This window comes from Puma concolor, chromosome A1 (assembly GCF_028749965.1).
Source record: "Puma concolor isolate L17-30 chromosome A1, mPumCon1.1.hap2, whole genome shotgun sequence".
Lineage (NCBI taxonomy): Eukaryota > Metazoa > Chordata > Mammalia > Carnivora > Felidae > Puma > Puma concolor.
The window spans coordinates 231,092,636-231,108,842 of NC_141667.1; the positions used below are offsets into that span (position 1 = coordinate 231,092,636).

The 16,207-nt window shown below is 40.8% G+C and overlaps 1 protein-coding gene and 1 long non-coding RNA gene across 9 annotated transcripts in view; one reads left to right on the plus strand and one right to left on the minus strand.

Moving 5' to 3' along the window:
• LOC147584836 (uncharacterized) overlaps window positions 1-4,792 on the plus strand; it is a 49,727-nt gene extending 44,935 nt beyond the window's left edge. The window contains exons 2-3 of the long non-coding RNA XR_015253809.1: window positions 2,065-2,120; window positions 4,487-4,792. This is a non-coding gene — a long non-coding RNA (uncharacterized LOC147584836). The remainder of the gene's footprint in view (window positions 1-2,064; window positions 2,121-4,486) is intronic.
• FRY (FRY microtubule binding protein) overlaps window positions 1-16,207 on the minus strand; it is a 463,051-nt gene that overhangs the window by 224,338 nt on the left and 222,506 nt on the right. The window contains exon 1 of one of the 8 annotated variants that reach the window (XM_086714046.1): window positions 15,478-15,807. The exons of the other annotated variants lie outside the window; for them this stretch is intronic. Coding sequence (XP_086570172.1) covers window positions 15,478-15,538 — 61 coding nt within the window. The 5' untranslated portion in view covers window positions 15,539-15,807. Of the gene's footprint in view, window positions 1-15,477; window positions 15,808-16,207 lie in introns of those variants that run through there. 8 annotated transcript variants of the gene reach the window in all.

The window sequence follows — 16,207 nt, forward strand, 5'->3', positions numbered from 1 at the left end:
TCAACACAGAGCCCAATGTGGGGCTCGAACCCATGAACCGTGAGATCATGACCTGAGCTGAAGTTGGATGCCCAACCCACTGAGCCACCCAGATGCCCCTAGGTGAATTATGTTGTAAGCATACAACATAATTGTTGATGTTGAATTATGAATCCTACAACATTTAAGATGTTTTTTGCTTGTTTTTTATGTGCCAGGGAAATGGACTAAGAAAATATATATGGAAAAAAAGTGATTTCCTGTCCTGGTTTTCCTAATGGCCAGGAGCTCTCCGTGCTTCATTCTAAAAAAGGAAAAGACTTCTGGGGTGGTGACTTCCAGAAGTTTCCATGACCCAGAAATTTCAGAAGCCCATTTGGCTCTTGCTCCTGAAAGAGATGCCCCTCTTGAAAGATTAAAGGCTCAGGCAGTGCCCCATCTATGCCATCCGAGATGTGCATTTGACTTTTCACTCACGCCACCATTCGGCTCAAGTTGGGCTACCTCTCCTCACCTCTTCTAAAATGTGCAGGTTCCCTGCTTGGATTAGATCTTGAACAGAGGCAGCTGTGAGAGTCCCTAGTGAGTGGCCTCCTTTTAGAATGCAACAGAGTCAGACAAGTATTTTAATTTGACAGAGAAAGCAATTTTTATTCGTAAATGAAAATTTCACGTCTCTCTACTTTTTACTGTACTTTGGCACGTCAAATTCTAACATGCGCTATCTCCTTCCACCTAAGTACTTGTGACACGGTTGGTCATGATAGCCAATGAAAGAAATGTTGAGTTAAGTGGCTTAGGACAGGATGATGATAAAGTAACTTTTTGAAAGTTTATTTATTTATCTCGAGGAAGAGAGAACAGGGGAGGAGCAGAGAGAGAGAGAGAGAAAATCCCAAGCAGACTCCACACCGTCAGCATAGAGCCCAATGCGGGGCTCGATCTCACGAACTGTGAGGTCATGACCTGAGCCAAAATCAAGAGTTGGACGCTTAACCAACTGAGCCACCCAGGCGCCCCAATAAAGTAGACTTTTTAAAGGAAGGCTCTCCAGCTCAGGGTGGCTGAATACGGAGATTAAAGAAAAGATGAAGAAAAAAGAGGACTTCGTTTGGATGCTGGTTTGGATAGCAAGAGAAGGGTGGCCTGTCACTGATAATGAAAGAGGGAAAAAGTTCTCCAGGAAAGCTGAATACTTTTCTCAAAACTGAAAATAAACTCAAGTCTTCTCTTCCCTTCTTTCTATCCCAAGTAAAATTCTGAGGAAGCCAATGAAAAATTGTATTTATTTTATCGGATGACAAACATGTCCTTGTGTTAGGGTCTATCTCCTCTTTCCCTATGCTCCTTTCTCTCTAATCCATTCGACCTGCCACACAGTTGAGGGGACCCTTACATCTGGAGGATCTTCCCATATCTCAACTACCACCACACTTTATGGCTTCTCAAGTTATAAAACTAAAACATGTTTTATGTATATTATTCCATTTCTTCTCCATTCTTAGGAGCTCCATCCTGGTCCAGGCCTTTGGAAACTTATGGCTCAATTACTATAGCAGCCTCTGTGCTGACTTTATTTCATTCCTTTCATATACCAAATTTTTCTTTACCATGGCTTTACTTTTTTTTTTCAGTTTATTTATTTATTTTGAGAAAGACAGAGACTACATGAGCAGAGGAGGGCTAGAGAGAGAGGGAGAGAGAGAGAGCGTCCCAAGCAGGCTCCACACCATCAGTGCAGAGCCCAACATGGGGCTTGAACTCACGAAACCATGAGATCACGGCCTGAGCAGAAACCAAGAGTTAGACGCTTAACCAACTGAGTCACCCAGGTGCCCCTTCACCATGGCTTTAATTATAACTTTTTTTTTTCCTCAATATTTTCACTGGCTCTTAATTACCATCCAGCCTTCACACATGGTCTGGTTTTGATAGCCTTCAGCAGTTTGCTTCCACCCTGTCCCCAAGCCAGGCTGATACCCTGGCTGGCCCAGGAGCACACTCTTCTTCCCTATGCCTTCCTCCTTTCTCTCTTCCTGCTCCTTTCCACTCTTCTCTGATCATCTAACTCTCTTGTCCTTTCAGAGCCACGTGTAGATCGATCTCCACAAAACCTACCTCCACCTGCCCACTCTTCCCTGGTAAGTCTGTATTACCAGATTTAGACACTTAACTCATGTTCTTTGGCCTTTTACATCCTACATTACCTAAGAAAGACTCAGAAGATAGCTGACAAGAGAAGTAATTATCAGTTGGTCACACAGTTTTGCCAAGGCTTGGCCCCATAACTGAACCATATACTCTTCTCCGTGTTATCCTCTGAAAGTTCCCGAATAAGACTGTAGCCTCCTAGTCTAATACAGAGTTCTTTATACAGATAATACTCAGTAGATCTCCTTAAGTAACTACCTGAAATGACACCTTACTTTATTTCTGTACATCTTGACTCATAGGGAGGGAGCTCTCAGAGACGAATCAGTAGTTAGAGTCATTAAAGGGAGAGGGTGCAGTATTTGCAAGGAAGAGTCATTAGTTAAACAGCACTTGAAGCTGCTTCCTAAAAGGCATGATTGATTCTAATCGGACATATTCAAAATCAGGTGATGCAAATGAAGTTCTGGTCACTCCTCTGCCTTTACCTGCTTCTCCTCAGTGCAGGTGCCTTTTGGAAATGGGAAGCCTGGGATCCCAAGACCAACTTAATAAAGGGACTAAGGTCTCCAGGAGGTATTTTCCTCACGTTTCCAGGGCATTGTGCCATAGGGCTGGAAATTGGAATAGAAACTGAGAAAGTCTAAGTGAAGGACAATCTTTCATTACCTTTAGTTTTCCACAGGATTTAATCCATTTCTAGAAGACAGCACTAATCAGCTTGATGTAATACATAATTGCAAGATCAGATCCATAATTGAAAGACTCTGGGGCCTAAAAGTCCCGACCCCAGTGAGAGAAATTTCAAGAGTGACCTCTGGCAGTCTTCTGAAATGTTGCGTCTTGAACCAGATAGCAGAACTCCAGATACCAGGATGTGTCTCTGATGAATATTCCATTTAAACGGCCAAGGTACCAATTCACTGCTGTCATAAAAAAAGTTAGTCACCTGTACCTCACAGCCAGACATCCTTGTGAGTGCAAGAGTCTACACAGCCTTGGAGAGGAACTATCCTAGCCCAGCAGAGCCCTGTGTCAGAGCTGAAAGAGATTCAAGGGGAGGGCGCCCATCATTCCTGTTTTAAACAGATCAGCTGGGCATATAGAGATGCAGTAAAATTTAATGGGGTAAATGTCCTTGAACAAGATCCACTCTGTTTTAATAGCTCTCTGTATCCTACCATAATTGATTCATAACAAATCCTAGCCTTTTGTCGGAATAATTTTCAAAAGTAAACATATGATGTAGCACCTTTCAGGAGCTCAGTTATTTGGTGACAATACATATTCCCTGGTAGTCAAAATTGAGTCACAAAGTCTCTACTAGTCTAAATATGAGAACATTACCACTAGAAAACATCATTAGATTTTTCCCTGTGTACTTGCTTTTAATCTACACATAATTAAGATCCACTGTCCAGTTTTGAAGTTCACAGTAGTCTGGAAAGAGAAAATTACAAGGAAAGACGCAACATCTTGGGTAGAAACTCTAATAGCAAAAGAAGGGGGTGGGGAAGGCAGTACTCTAAAAAGGCTCTGTCGGGGCGCCTGGGTGGCGCAGTCGGTTAAGCGTCCGACTTCAGCCAGGTCACGATCTCGCGGTCCGTGAGTTCGAGCCCCGCGTCGGGCTCTGGGCTGATGGCTCAGAGCCTGGAGCCTGTTTCTGATTCTGTGTCTCCCTCTCTCTCTGCCCCTCCCCCGTTCATGCTCTGTCTCTCTCTGTCCCAAAAATAAATAAACGTTGAAAAAAAAAATAAAAATAAAAAGGCTCTGTAACTTAAAAATGCAGTTGTGTGAAGCCATTTGGCACAAGGCCACAGAATCAGACACTCTGACAAGTGTGGGGGCAGTGACAGATCCATCTAGCATGTTGTCACAACTAATATTCATGATGATGACCTTAAGTCCTATGGAAAAGCTAAAATAAGTTTGATAGGTAGTCCTGTACTTGAGAAGGTGGGAAGAAGAGTGATGTAAATTTCCAAAAGGTAAGCCTAAAAAAAAGGTTTGGGGTATAAAGGGTAAATAACAACCTTAAGAATTTCACTCTGAAGAATTAATCTCTTTCTTCATAGGTCTGATTTTTTTTTTTTTTTGAGAAAAAGAGAGAGAGAGACAGAGACAGAGAGAGGGAGAGAGGGGGGGGAGACAGAGAGAGAGAGAGAGAGAGAGAGAGAGAGAGAGAGAATCTTAAGCAGGATCCATGCCCACAGTAAGCCCTACTCGGAGCCCTGATCTCATAACCATGAGATCAGGACCTGAGCCAAAACCAAGAATAGGTCGCTCAACTGACTGACCCACCCAGGTGCCCCCATAAGTCTAATTTTTAACTGGAACTTATTTTTTATTGCAACAGACAAACCACCAATGCAGTAATAGTCACACTTTGGCCCCTTTCTGGCTCTGCCGAAGCAGGCATTACTGTCTGAATCGACTCTTCCCACCACGGTGTTGCCACCACTTTCTGTCCAGCCAGGCAAGCAAGTCGCCGGAGGTCAGGATTCCCTCCCAGACTTCGCAGAGACCGTGCCATCCAGCTGCCTCCATGGTGGGGCCTCTGGAAATAGGGATCCCTGATGATGAAAGGTCACTGTTATCTTCCCCACCTAAAAAAACATGTTGAAGGAACAATTTAATTTGCTAGATTAAACGCTTTCTCTCATTTAAATTTTCCTGCATGTGATAACTTTTTGAGCTTCCTCTCCATCTGCTTTAACCATCTCTCCTCTTCTTCAGCTCATCTCCCTATTTGCACACATCAGCTCAACGTCCCTAGAAAGTCACTCAGACCTGGGTTCCCGTGGGCGGGGAACGGAGGCGCGGGCCACAAGGGCATCACATTCAGTTATTAACCAGGACCTTCCTTACTGAAACTTTTGGGAATTTGCTTTCTGTTTAGATTTTCTCATTGACATTTTCCTCTTGGATTTGACACGTTCTAATTTTTCTCCATTGCCTTCTTGTATCTTAAACGGGTTTTGCCGATGCTATTATTTTAGCCCAAATTCGGTTTCTATTTGGGTTTGCAGGATGGCTTCAGGAGCTCCTTCCCCTTGTTCCCCGAGTCTCTATTTCTTCTAGTAAGCCGGGCCCATTCCTTAGTCTGGAAGAAATCTGTTTGAGGCTTTTGTGGCCCATTCATTAGCTCTTTATTAGATCTATTTCTAACTGCAAACGATGATCTCCTGAACGTGACTATTTTTTCCCCCAGTGTCATTGACTAATAACATGATTTTTAGGCTGGCCGCTCTTAGCTGGCTAAGGTCTTCCATAAACTTTCCCTAAATTGCCAACATTTCCAGGAATTATTAACTTCCGAACTGCGACACCAATACAAATACCCCACAACTCATAGTTGGGCTACGTTTTTATTATGTCACTGAAAGGAAAGTTAATGTTACAATGAGTTTCCTCACATGAATGTCCCAGAGGCTGTAAGTGGCCCCACATGTTACAGGACAACAACTGGTTTTCTCAGTCAGATTTTCAGAGAAGTTGATCCCCTCACTTGTTAAGGCTGTCATTCATTCGTTCACTCATTCATTTTGACCAATATTTCTTTAACGAGTACCTGGGTTTCCAGCACTGTTCTAGGCCCTGGGAAGGTAGCAGTCAACAGATAGTTCCCGCCCTCACAGAGTTTACGGTTTGCTGAAGCAGGACCATACAATCCGCAATGTTTTGTACACACACACGCACATATACACCGCAAGTCAAACTGCAAGTCAGATCGCAGTACGTTCAAAAATGAAGGGAAATTAAACACAGTGAGGGAATAGAGTAATGTTCAAATGTTGGGTTTGGAACTGCCGTGCAGAGCAACGAGAGCCGTGTGCATTCTTGGCGTCTCAGGAAATCCAAACACACTTGGCTTGGGCAGGATCTGCTTCCCTGGCCCATCCTTTTGACCTGCCCATTTTTGCGTCTGTTCTGGTTAGGAATGAGAATTTTAACCAGGCTGTGAAGAGCATGAATCAAAATGCCCATTGGACACGCAGCCTTTTCACCTCCCCTCACAAAGTATGTAACTCAGGAAAGAGGCCCATCCTTGCCGGCTTTTTTCCCCACTTATAAAGACAGACAAGCGCAGAGTTAGTTGTTGACAATATTCAGTGCTTGCTCTGATGTTCCCAAAATGGGAATCAGACTCTGAGCGTTTGAAATAAAGAAGAAATGGTTTCCTTTTCTTTTGAAGTGCCCCTGAGATTATATGGCGGTCACTGTTCAAAGTCGCTACTCCTCTTAGAAATGGAGGTCCGTTTAAACAACTCTATTTCCTACAGATCACTGTAACCTATCTTTTAACACAGGAGTAGATTGATTAGATTTCTTTGTTCACAGTTGGATATATGTTATTCTTTCTGCCAGTTCTCAGCACCTCATTCGTTTTGTGGGTTCTAAGGGCAAATCCTGTCAGTACCCAAGTGCTGGGATCCTTCTTGAAGACTTGATGTTTCCCACCGCCCCCCCTCCCCCAATCCCTCTTTTCCTGTAAGACTTTTTCTGTTTACTGGCATTACAGGAACATTTCATAAAACATAACAAACCCAGAATGACGCAGCTACTGTGAGAACATGTCACACTGTGTATAGAACTATAATAAATTGTCCACTAATGCATTTATAAGGGTGCTTAAGAAATGGTATTTTAAAAGGTACTGCAAATACTCAAAGTGACCAGAAACTTTAAAAGTCATGCAAAATACATTAGGATAAAAAGAAGAAAAAATCCTGCAAATGTGATAGGAAGAATTATTTTCCTCTGAAGGGTATTCTTAAGAAACGGAAAATGTTGAGATTTAAAGAAACAATTAGTTTGAGCAACAGAAAAACATTTCTTAACAAAGAGATGGATAACTCTTAATTTTTATATGTTTCAAAACTGGTCAAGAAGAGAGTACAAGGCAAAAATACTCAGAAATGCTTTTTGCCTTGGAAGAAAAATATATTCAATGGCATGGTAAGTCCCTCTTAACTAATTTCTGTAAAATTCTGGTAATGTGAAATGTTCCTTGCATTTTCGTTGATGAAATGCATTCTTCCTTTCTCAGGCTACTTCACTCTCTCCATTCTCTAGTCCTCAAATTGTGTGCCTTCGAGTTTCAGGGTCCACAAGATGGCTCTAAGATAGTTACTGTCTCTTTTTTTATATATATATAAATTTTGTTTTTACATTTATTTATTTTTGAGAGACAGAGTGAGACAGAGCGTGAGCGGGGGGAGGGGCAGAGAGAGGAGACACAGAATCCGAAGCAGACTCCAGGCTCTGAGCAAGAGTTCAGCACAGAGCCTGACACGGGGCTCAAACCCACAAACCGTGAGATCATGACCCGAGACGAAGTCGGATGCTCAACCGACTGAGCCACCCAGGTGCCCCATGATAAATAATGTCTTTAATACTCAAAAATAATCTTGGAAGGCCAACCCCTCTCACTTTTACAGATAAGACCATGTAGGTGAAGAGAGGTTAAGTGTCTTGCCTAAGGTCACAGAGTGGTTGACCCAGGATCTGATCCCATGTATATCTTCTGAGCTTCTTGTATGATCCTGAATTTAAAAACAAACCAGTTGTTTATGAGGAAGACTGAATAAAATAAGTTCCCTTACCCACAGTTTGGCCCTGGTATGAGCCAGTTTGGGGACTTCAGGGGACGAAGAAATAAAATACAGATGTTGTGATCTGGAGAATGTGCCAGCCACAGAGGTCCATCCTGCCAAGTTCTCTGTCCCCTTAAACTCGAATGCATCTTTTAGCTAGTATAAGGGCTTTGGGAAAGCTAAGAGTATAAAACAGAGCCAAGAATTGAAGACCCATAAAATATACGAAATCTGATTACTGACATACATTAGAAAGATCTAGAGACCATTCCTTCCTAGATATACTGATGATATCAACTTTAACTGGTTGTTATTCTAACAAGGAGCAAGTGAACTTCTGTTCAGTCTGCAACCTCTCCACACCATTTTTGTCTTTGGTCTCCTAGAGACTGGATACCCGGGAGAGAGTGAAGGAGTTCAATAAAGAGAAAGTAGGCATCAAGTCACTGCCCTGTTTTCTTTTCTCTCTTCCTTTGACTTACAGTATTTTATCTTACAGAAATGACAGTAACACTTCAATGGCTGCCTTTCTAAATGTCTGTCATCTGCTAAGATGCAATTACATGGACCTTCCCCAATTTTCAAAGTAGGTACTGTCATCAGAGCCTGAACAAATGTCTGCCAAGATCTGTGAGCAAAGGAAGATGAGGTTACATTGACATTTCAAGGTCCTTTCTCACCAAAAGGAGATCGAATAACCTTCTAGAGGCAGGATAATCCTGAATTTCAACTTCCTTCTTCTCAGCAAAACAGACAAACTGCTCTCATTCATGTGCCCTCCACTGACTGGCCTCTCTTCCTTCTCTCCTTTTCTTTTCTTCTCCATTTTCTTCCTCTTCTGGCTTATTTTGTGCAGCACAAATCTCATTAATTTGCCATGCATTAAGTCAAACTTTGGGATAAACTGGACAAGGCTTTGTATTTTGTTTTTAATGGTAACTTTCAAAAGGCTATGCTGATTTACAATGTGAATCGGTGGTGATCAGAATCTCGGCATGTCAGATTTGCCTGGAAGGCTGCACCCCACCTGATTCAGCAGGTCTGGGATGGGGCTCAATAACCTGCATTTCTAACCAGTGATAACCAGTTCTAACTAATCCTAACTAGGCATAACCGGATTATGCCAATGCTGTTGGCCCAGGAGTATAGTTTGATGTCTCTGATATAAATAAATGGGAAAACAAAGAGGACCAATTAATCCAGTTAATAACATTGTTTTTCATTCCATTTGCCTATAGAAATGCTTCATTAACTTTAAGTTAATGCTCTGGAGGCAAAACATAGGAAGAACACCAAATGGGGAGTCAAAGGTCCTAGTATGGCTCCATATGAACTTGGGGGATGAACTTGTACCAACTGGGCTTCAGTTTCCTTATCTGTTATTTTTAAAGAATCCAGGCCAGGTTGTCCTTTCTAGCACCAGTATTCATTCTATGACTATATAAAATATATAGTCAAAATTAATAAAACATCACTTATTCAATACTTGCACAGTTCAAAGAATTAACACTTACCCATCAACAGATGAATGGATAAGGAAGATGTGGTATGGATGTATGTGTACATATACCTACGGTGCATGTTTCATGGCATTTGTGACAACATGGATGCACCCGGAGGGTATGATGTTAAGTGAAATAAGTCAGACTGAGAAAGACAAACACCATATGATTTCACTCACATGTGGAATCTAAAAAAAAACAAGCAGAATCAAACCTATTAACACAGAGAACAAACTGATGGTTGACAGAAGGGTACAGGGATGGTCAGAATGGGTAAAGGGGAGCAGGAGGTACAGTCTTCTGGTTATGGAGTGAATACATCACAGGGATGAAAGGCACAGTATAGGGAATATAGTCAATGGTACTGTAATCGCTTGTATGGTGACAGATGGGAGCTACATTTGTGGTGAGCATAACATATAAGCTTGTTGAATCACTCTTGTACACCTGCAACTGATGTAACATTGTATGTCAGCTATACTCAAAAATTTTTTTAAAGATTAACATTTGCTTTCCCTTGAATTACTATGAATTAGTGAGATTCTATCATCTATCCTCTCTATGTGGGAAAGCTTTACGAATGATCCTAGCCTTTCCCCTTATTCTCTGGCTCCACTCCCTTTCCTGAGACTAGCAAGTGAGACTAGTCCTGACCACTAGCAACTTCCTCTATTATGGGTGGACACACAAGGAAGCCTGTCTTTATTCCTAGTTGTAAACCCAAGACTTGTGTTAACATTAAAAAAGAATTATGTACTGAGAGTCTTTCACAAAACCCTATACTAACTAGGCACTATCTCTTTTCCAGGCCATCGATTAGCCAGACATTATGGAATAGATGGCACTCGACCCAGGTCTTGAAGGACTCTGATAGGTAGAGATGAGAAAGGGGCAACCCAGGCACAGGGAATAGCATGGCAGGTGCACGCGTCTGCTAAGAATCTCTCCTCGTTCCTCCCTCCTCTCACCCTCCTACCACATATCCCTATCTTAGCACACATGTTCAAACTTTCTCTTCACTAAGGGACTGTAAAGTCCTCAAGAACAAGACTACATCTTGCCTTTATTCCATGTATTTAGCACAGTATCTGGCATACCTAATTAAACAACTGTGCTTGCTTAATCTTTGTTGAATGGAACCCATCTGATTCCACAATACAGTCTTGGTGTGAATGAAATAATGGAGCAACTACGTATATATGAAAAACTTAAACTCTCAAGTCCTATTAAAAAAATAGAGGTGTTTAGTTCTTATTATTAGAATTAAGGTTTTGAAGGGCAAGCCAATGTGAGTTTAGACTATATTTGGAGGACAATTGGGAGTTAGCAGATTTCTGGGAAGAATGCTGAGCTGATGTTATTGTGTAGGGTGGGCTCAAGAAGGGCCATTTGAGGGACAACACAAACTAAAGACCATTGCAGCTACTATGGGAAAAAGAACAAAGATGGAATCTGAAACAGGACAGAAGACAGTGCATCTTACACAAGTGAACCTGAAATCCAGTCCTATCACTATTCCCCAGTAAAGAAAACATGCACCGTAGGTTTCCTGATGTGACGTTACAATAATTAAAGTGTTTAAGAAGCATTTTTAGAGTATCAACTCTAGAAGCCTTTTCAAAATTCCCTACCAGTGGCAAGATATTGGCTAGAGTTATGACACTCAACCACTGAAAATGATGTTGGCTGTGTACTCCTGAATGACAGAGGGGCTCTCAGGCTCCTACCACTGGAACAGAAATGATTTTGGCAGTGTGGCAGGCAGGGAGTTGTAACTTGCCCTATGTCCATGTTCATCAAGTTTTCAAAACATTGTAGCTAATGTCCATTTACCAAAAAAACAAAAAACAAACAAAACAAAACAAAACAAAAAACAAAACAAAAAACAAAACACCATGGGGCTATAGGAACAAGTTAAATGTCACCCTAAGGAAGCAAAGCAATAATTCAAAGGTAGGTACATTTTACAAGAAAACTGCACTAATTTCTACAAGTCAATGGAGGAGATAAAAATGGGTAGGATGATTAAAGACTTAGGAGACAGAACAACCAAATGTAATGTGTGGACCTTGTCTGAATCTTGATGAAAGCAAACCAACTGTTAAAAGACATTTTTGAAAATGACAATCAAAGCAACTTGAATGTGGACTAGAGATTAGGTTACATCAAAGAATGGCGGTCAGTTTGGGTACGTATGAAGTTAGCACTGTGGATAGGTAAGAACGTACCCATATTTTCTAGAATGTACATTGACTGTATGGCATTCACGGAAATTATACCTAGATTTGATTTGAAATGCTTTAACAAAGAGAAAGGAGGTATAACTGAAGCAAATCTGACAAAGCCTTGTTAACTATTGAATGTAAGTGATGGCAATATGTTATATATCATACTATTCTTTCCCCTTTTGTGTTTGTTTGAAAAATTTCATAATAAAACTTTTTTTTTAAAAGATAAGCCTCATTTGTAAAAAGCTCCCTATATCTTGTAATGGCAATAATGAAGGGATAATAGCATTCCTTCATTATTTCATTGAACTAAACTCAATTAAAAAATACATTGAAAAATCAAACAACACATTTATTCCAGGTTTGATCACATAGGTTTTAATGTTCACTCAGATTTCAGGCCCAACAACATCCTTCCACATTAACTAAATGTGTGGGATGGGTGGTGTGGGTCTCATGGGTGTTTACACTTACAATACATGGCCAGGACGAACGCAGGCAGGATGCCATTTACACAGGCATCCTTTATCATACCTATGTTACAATAATATAGTTTGAGCCTTTTCAGAAATATTTGGGTCTCAAAAGTGTCTGAGTGAGATCAGTTAATCAATTCACTAAATGACAAAGTTCCGCTGATCCTTGATATGCATAAGTTACACTGCAAAATTCTGTGGGGTGGTGCAGAATTCAAAGATAAATTTAAAAAGACCACCTGAGAGATTCAAAGAATGCAGTGCTTTCAACTATAAGATGCCATGAGGCAGTGTCAGGTTGAAAAGCCAACCGATGAGCACATAAAGGTAGGAGAACATTCGTTAACTTATTTATTTCACTGGTTCATTTAATCAGTCATCAAGTATTTACTGGAGGCTCCGAGCACTGGGTCAGCTGCTGGGGGAAGCTGGTAATATGCAGGGAAGACAGGTATTATGTCCAGAAATATAATTACAAAAATGGGAAGTGCTGTGAAGGTTGTTGTAAGAGAGGAGCAGGGGAGACGTATCCTTGACTGTGGGGTCGGGGCGGGACTCTCTGGGATGGTGGCCTTAAAGATGAGGCCTAGAAATAACTGATGATAGATACAGTCAAAGAAGGCGTCGAGGCTGAAGAGAATGGGGGCAATGGGATTGTAGGAATTCACGTAGGGGAATTCCTACGTGGGGGAAAAGGGCACTTGATGGTGTCTCACTTCCTTCTGGTTTTATTAGAGGCTGTTCTGGCCAGCCACTTGATGGCACCTCCCTCTAGCCCTTTACCCAGCTCTGCTCTCCTGCAGGGCACTGACCTCTTGATGATATATGATGACACATTATACACTTGTTTTCTACCTGTCTCCCCTACTCCACTTAAGTGCAATAAGGGCAAGGTATTTGTTCTATTCCTTTTGTAACCTCACCTTCTAGCTTAATACCCAGTACTCAATAAATATTTGTTGCATTAAGGAGTAAGAAAGCATTAAGATATACAAGGTCCCGAATACCCAGCTTAGAAACCCAACATTCAACCCAAGACTCACATTAAGTCTATTGAAAGAGCTATTTCTGCAACCAAGCAAGACGCTGACAAATAAAGCACCAATCTGCCCAGGAGTAGAATATAGTATCACGGATGACAGCCTGTCATTTCCGTAGAGAACTTGACTATTGGTGTACTGAGAACGCCTGGCTTGTGGAATCTTTAGAGAGGGTCGTCAAAGTACAGGTTGTGACCCACTACTCGATCATGAAACCTACTTACTGGGTGCTAACCAGGATGATTTCAATGAAATAGAATAGAAAACTCTACAAGAGAAAATAGCGGGTGATGGCACCCTGCAGAGTGAGGTTAAGTAAGCACTATTTCACAAAACTTGTGTTTTCAGTCTCTGTCTGCGTCTACAGATGTGTACGGTGTGTGTGTGTTCTGAGTCATAATAGAAAATGTGTTTGTTTGTTTGTTTTTCTGTGGGTCCTGGTCAAAAAGGCACTAGGTACAATATACGTTTTAATATGCAATCTATTGTAAAATATATACATATGCATACGTATACAATAATATGCATATACATATGTATGATATAGAGGTCATGTATATGCATTATATAATACATATGATTAACACAAGCCACATTTCCGACATCTACAGTGAAGGAAGAACACCCAGGGAGGGATACACAGTAGAAGCTCAGTCAGCAATTGTTAAAAAATTAACTGAATAGGTGAAATTCTTTGTAGTCTAGTTTTTTATTTTGTCAACAGCAAAACATTTATTAAATTCCTGCTTCATGTACACTTATTTATTTTATTTATTTTTTTTATTTTTTAATTTTTTTTTTTTCAACGTTTATTTATTTTTGGGACAGAGAGAGACAGAGCATGAATGGGGGAGGGGCAGAGAGAGAGGGAGACACAGAATCAGAAACAGGCTCCAGGCTCTGAGCCATCGGCCCAGAGCCCGACGCGGGGCTCGAACTCACGGACCGCGAGATCGTGACCTGGCTGAAGTCGGACGCTTAACCGACTGCGCCACCCAGGCGCCCCAGATGTACACTTATTTATTGAGATGCCGGCTCATTAAATAAAAAAAAAAAGATTCTAGGTTTCATTAGATTCTTAAATAGCTACGGACATGTACAATGACTACGTAAAATTCTCTTGATATGTGCCTACCAGAAGTTCATAATCTAAGACGGTGATAAATCTGTGAATTCGCAGAAATATCTGTTGGTAACGATCCCTTGTATAAATTAAGTTATATTATTTATTGGGAGTAAGAAAGGCAGTGAGTGAAAAAGGACTTAAGATGGCTGCCAGATCATGGGAGTGGTCCATTCAGTGGAAACACAGTGAGAGTCAGTTACATTTACAAGAGACATCAAACAAAAACAATACTGAGTAGTTCACATGAGTCCTATTGTGATATAGCATTTTCCCAAATATATGAAACTGTAAGTTTTATCATTTAATTTGTATGCTTGTTACACATCAAAAAAAAAAAAAATCTCTTGAGAGAGGAAAAAAAAGTTCCCTAATACACAGTCAGCTTTTATAAACTACAAAGTAAGGAGTAAATTAATGACTATTAGAGACTTAATTCCTACAAAGAGAATTGTATCACATGTAAATATCTAATAGTTTCACTAAAGATAGTGCAAAAGAATAATTAACAAGTAATTAAATCTCCCAAGTCATTAATAAACAAAATGTTTCTCCTTTTTTAGAGCAATATGTTGTGTCCTTACTATGTACAAATTTACTTTTCCTACCTTCATTAAATCGAAAGTTAAACGGTCTATATCTAAGATGCATGTAATGAACCCTGTGTCATGGAATTGCCTCTCATTAATTTTTCTGAACTCTTGTACGATATTTCTTACAAGGTTATGCTAGAACTAATATAACCAGGCTATTACTCTGATAAAGGAAAAGCACAGGCACGCAGTTTGGACCCATTTAATGTTGGTTTACCCATCCTATCCTGTTTTTTAATTCATACACAATAAAAGAAAACATTTTATTTGTTTTCTTGTTGGAGAAGGCTAAGCCAAAAACAAAGGAAAAACTGCTTCAGGTTTATTTCAATGCTTTAAACAAAATAACTGAGTATTTACAACATTAATATTTAGAAGAAATCAAGCCTAAATCCTACCTCTGTTGTAATATGAAATGCAATGGTATTAACTATCTTCCAAATACTAAGCTATTTTTCAGATTGCAATTTTGCAGCACAGATAATCGTACCAAATCTTTTAGTGAAACTTCGGTGCACAGAAAAATTCCATTACGTCACAGCTTGTTGTTCCATAGACTTATATACAAAAAATCACCTCTGAAATACTGCAATCCCAAACAGAAACTTAAAAAGCATTATTCCTGCCTCAGAACAGTGACATCATAAGTAAATCTCCACATGCAGATGCAACTGCCCCCCCCCCCACTCCGCCCCATCCATTGAAACCTTTAGGAGAATCTTCCCTACATTCAGCACTTAACTGAACAACGATCCACGCCATACATGCTAACAGCCTTTCATACCTACCAAGCCCTTTTATGAAGCTGATCACACAGGATCGTCTCCAACAAGCTGTTGTAATCTCCATGAGCCTGAAAAGGAACCCAAACGAACAGTCTGGAACTGCTACACAGACTATGTTCCAAAGCAAAAAAACATGATGACGGACTCCATGGTCCTGTTGCTCGCTGGCAACATAAGTGTCTCAGCGGCAAGGTAGGGCTCTCTTATTTTTGGCCCAAGGTGTATTTTTAGTCAGGTGCTAAAGACCTACAGTAGAAGACAAACTAAAACAGGCCTTCCGTCCAGGGCAGACTCTTCATACCAATGGGACAATTTTTAGCTGCACAGTACGACAGTGACCTACAACTCACAGAGTGCGCGTATGTCTATATTTATCCACGAGAACATACTATGCTGACAGATTAGTAAAGCCGCTCAGGGCACTCCAGGAACATGAGCCCGACCCACATGGCTCGTCATAAACAGTCCATGCCTACCGAACACATGCGTTACCCACAGATCTAACCCACCGGTGCTGTTGTGTTCCTGTGACTGAAGAAACGTAAGAGCAAAGATAACACGGGGTGGGTGATAAACCGTTGCTTTGGGAACTAGGAGCTCTTGGCCACAAGTACAAACAGCTTTAAACAGCTTAAATTCTTACAGACAAAACCAATAGCAGAGAATCCCTATTTGAAGCCAAGAGTCAGTGAGAAACCATACACCCTTAAGGAAAAATGAAACGCTGAACATC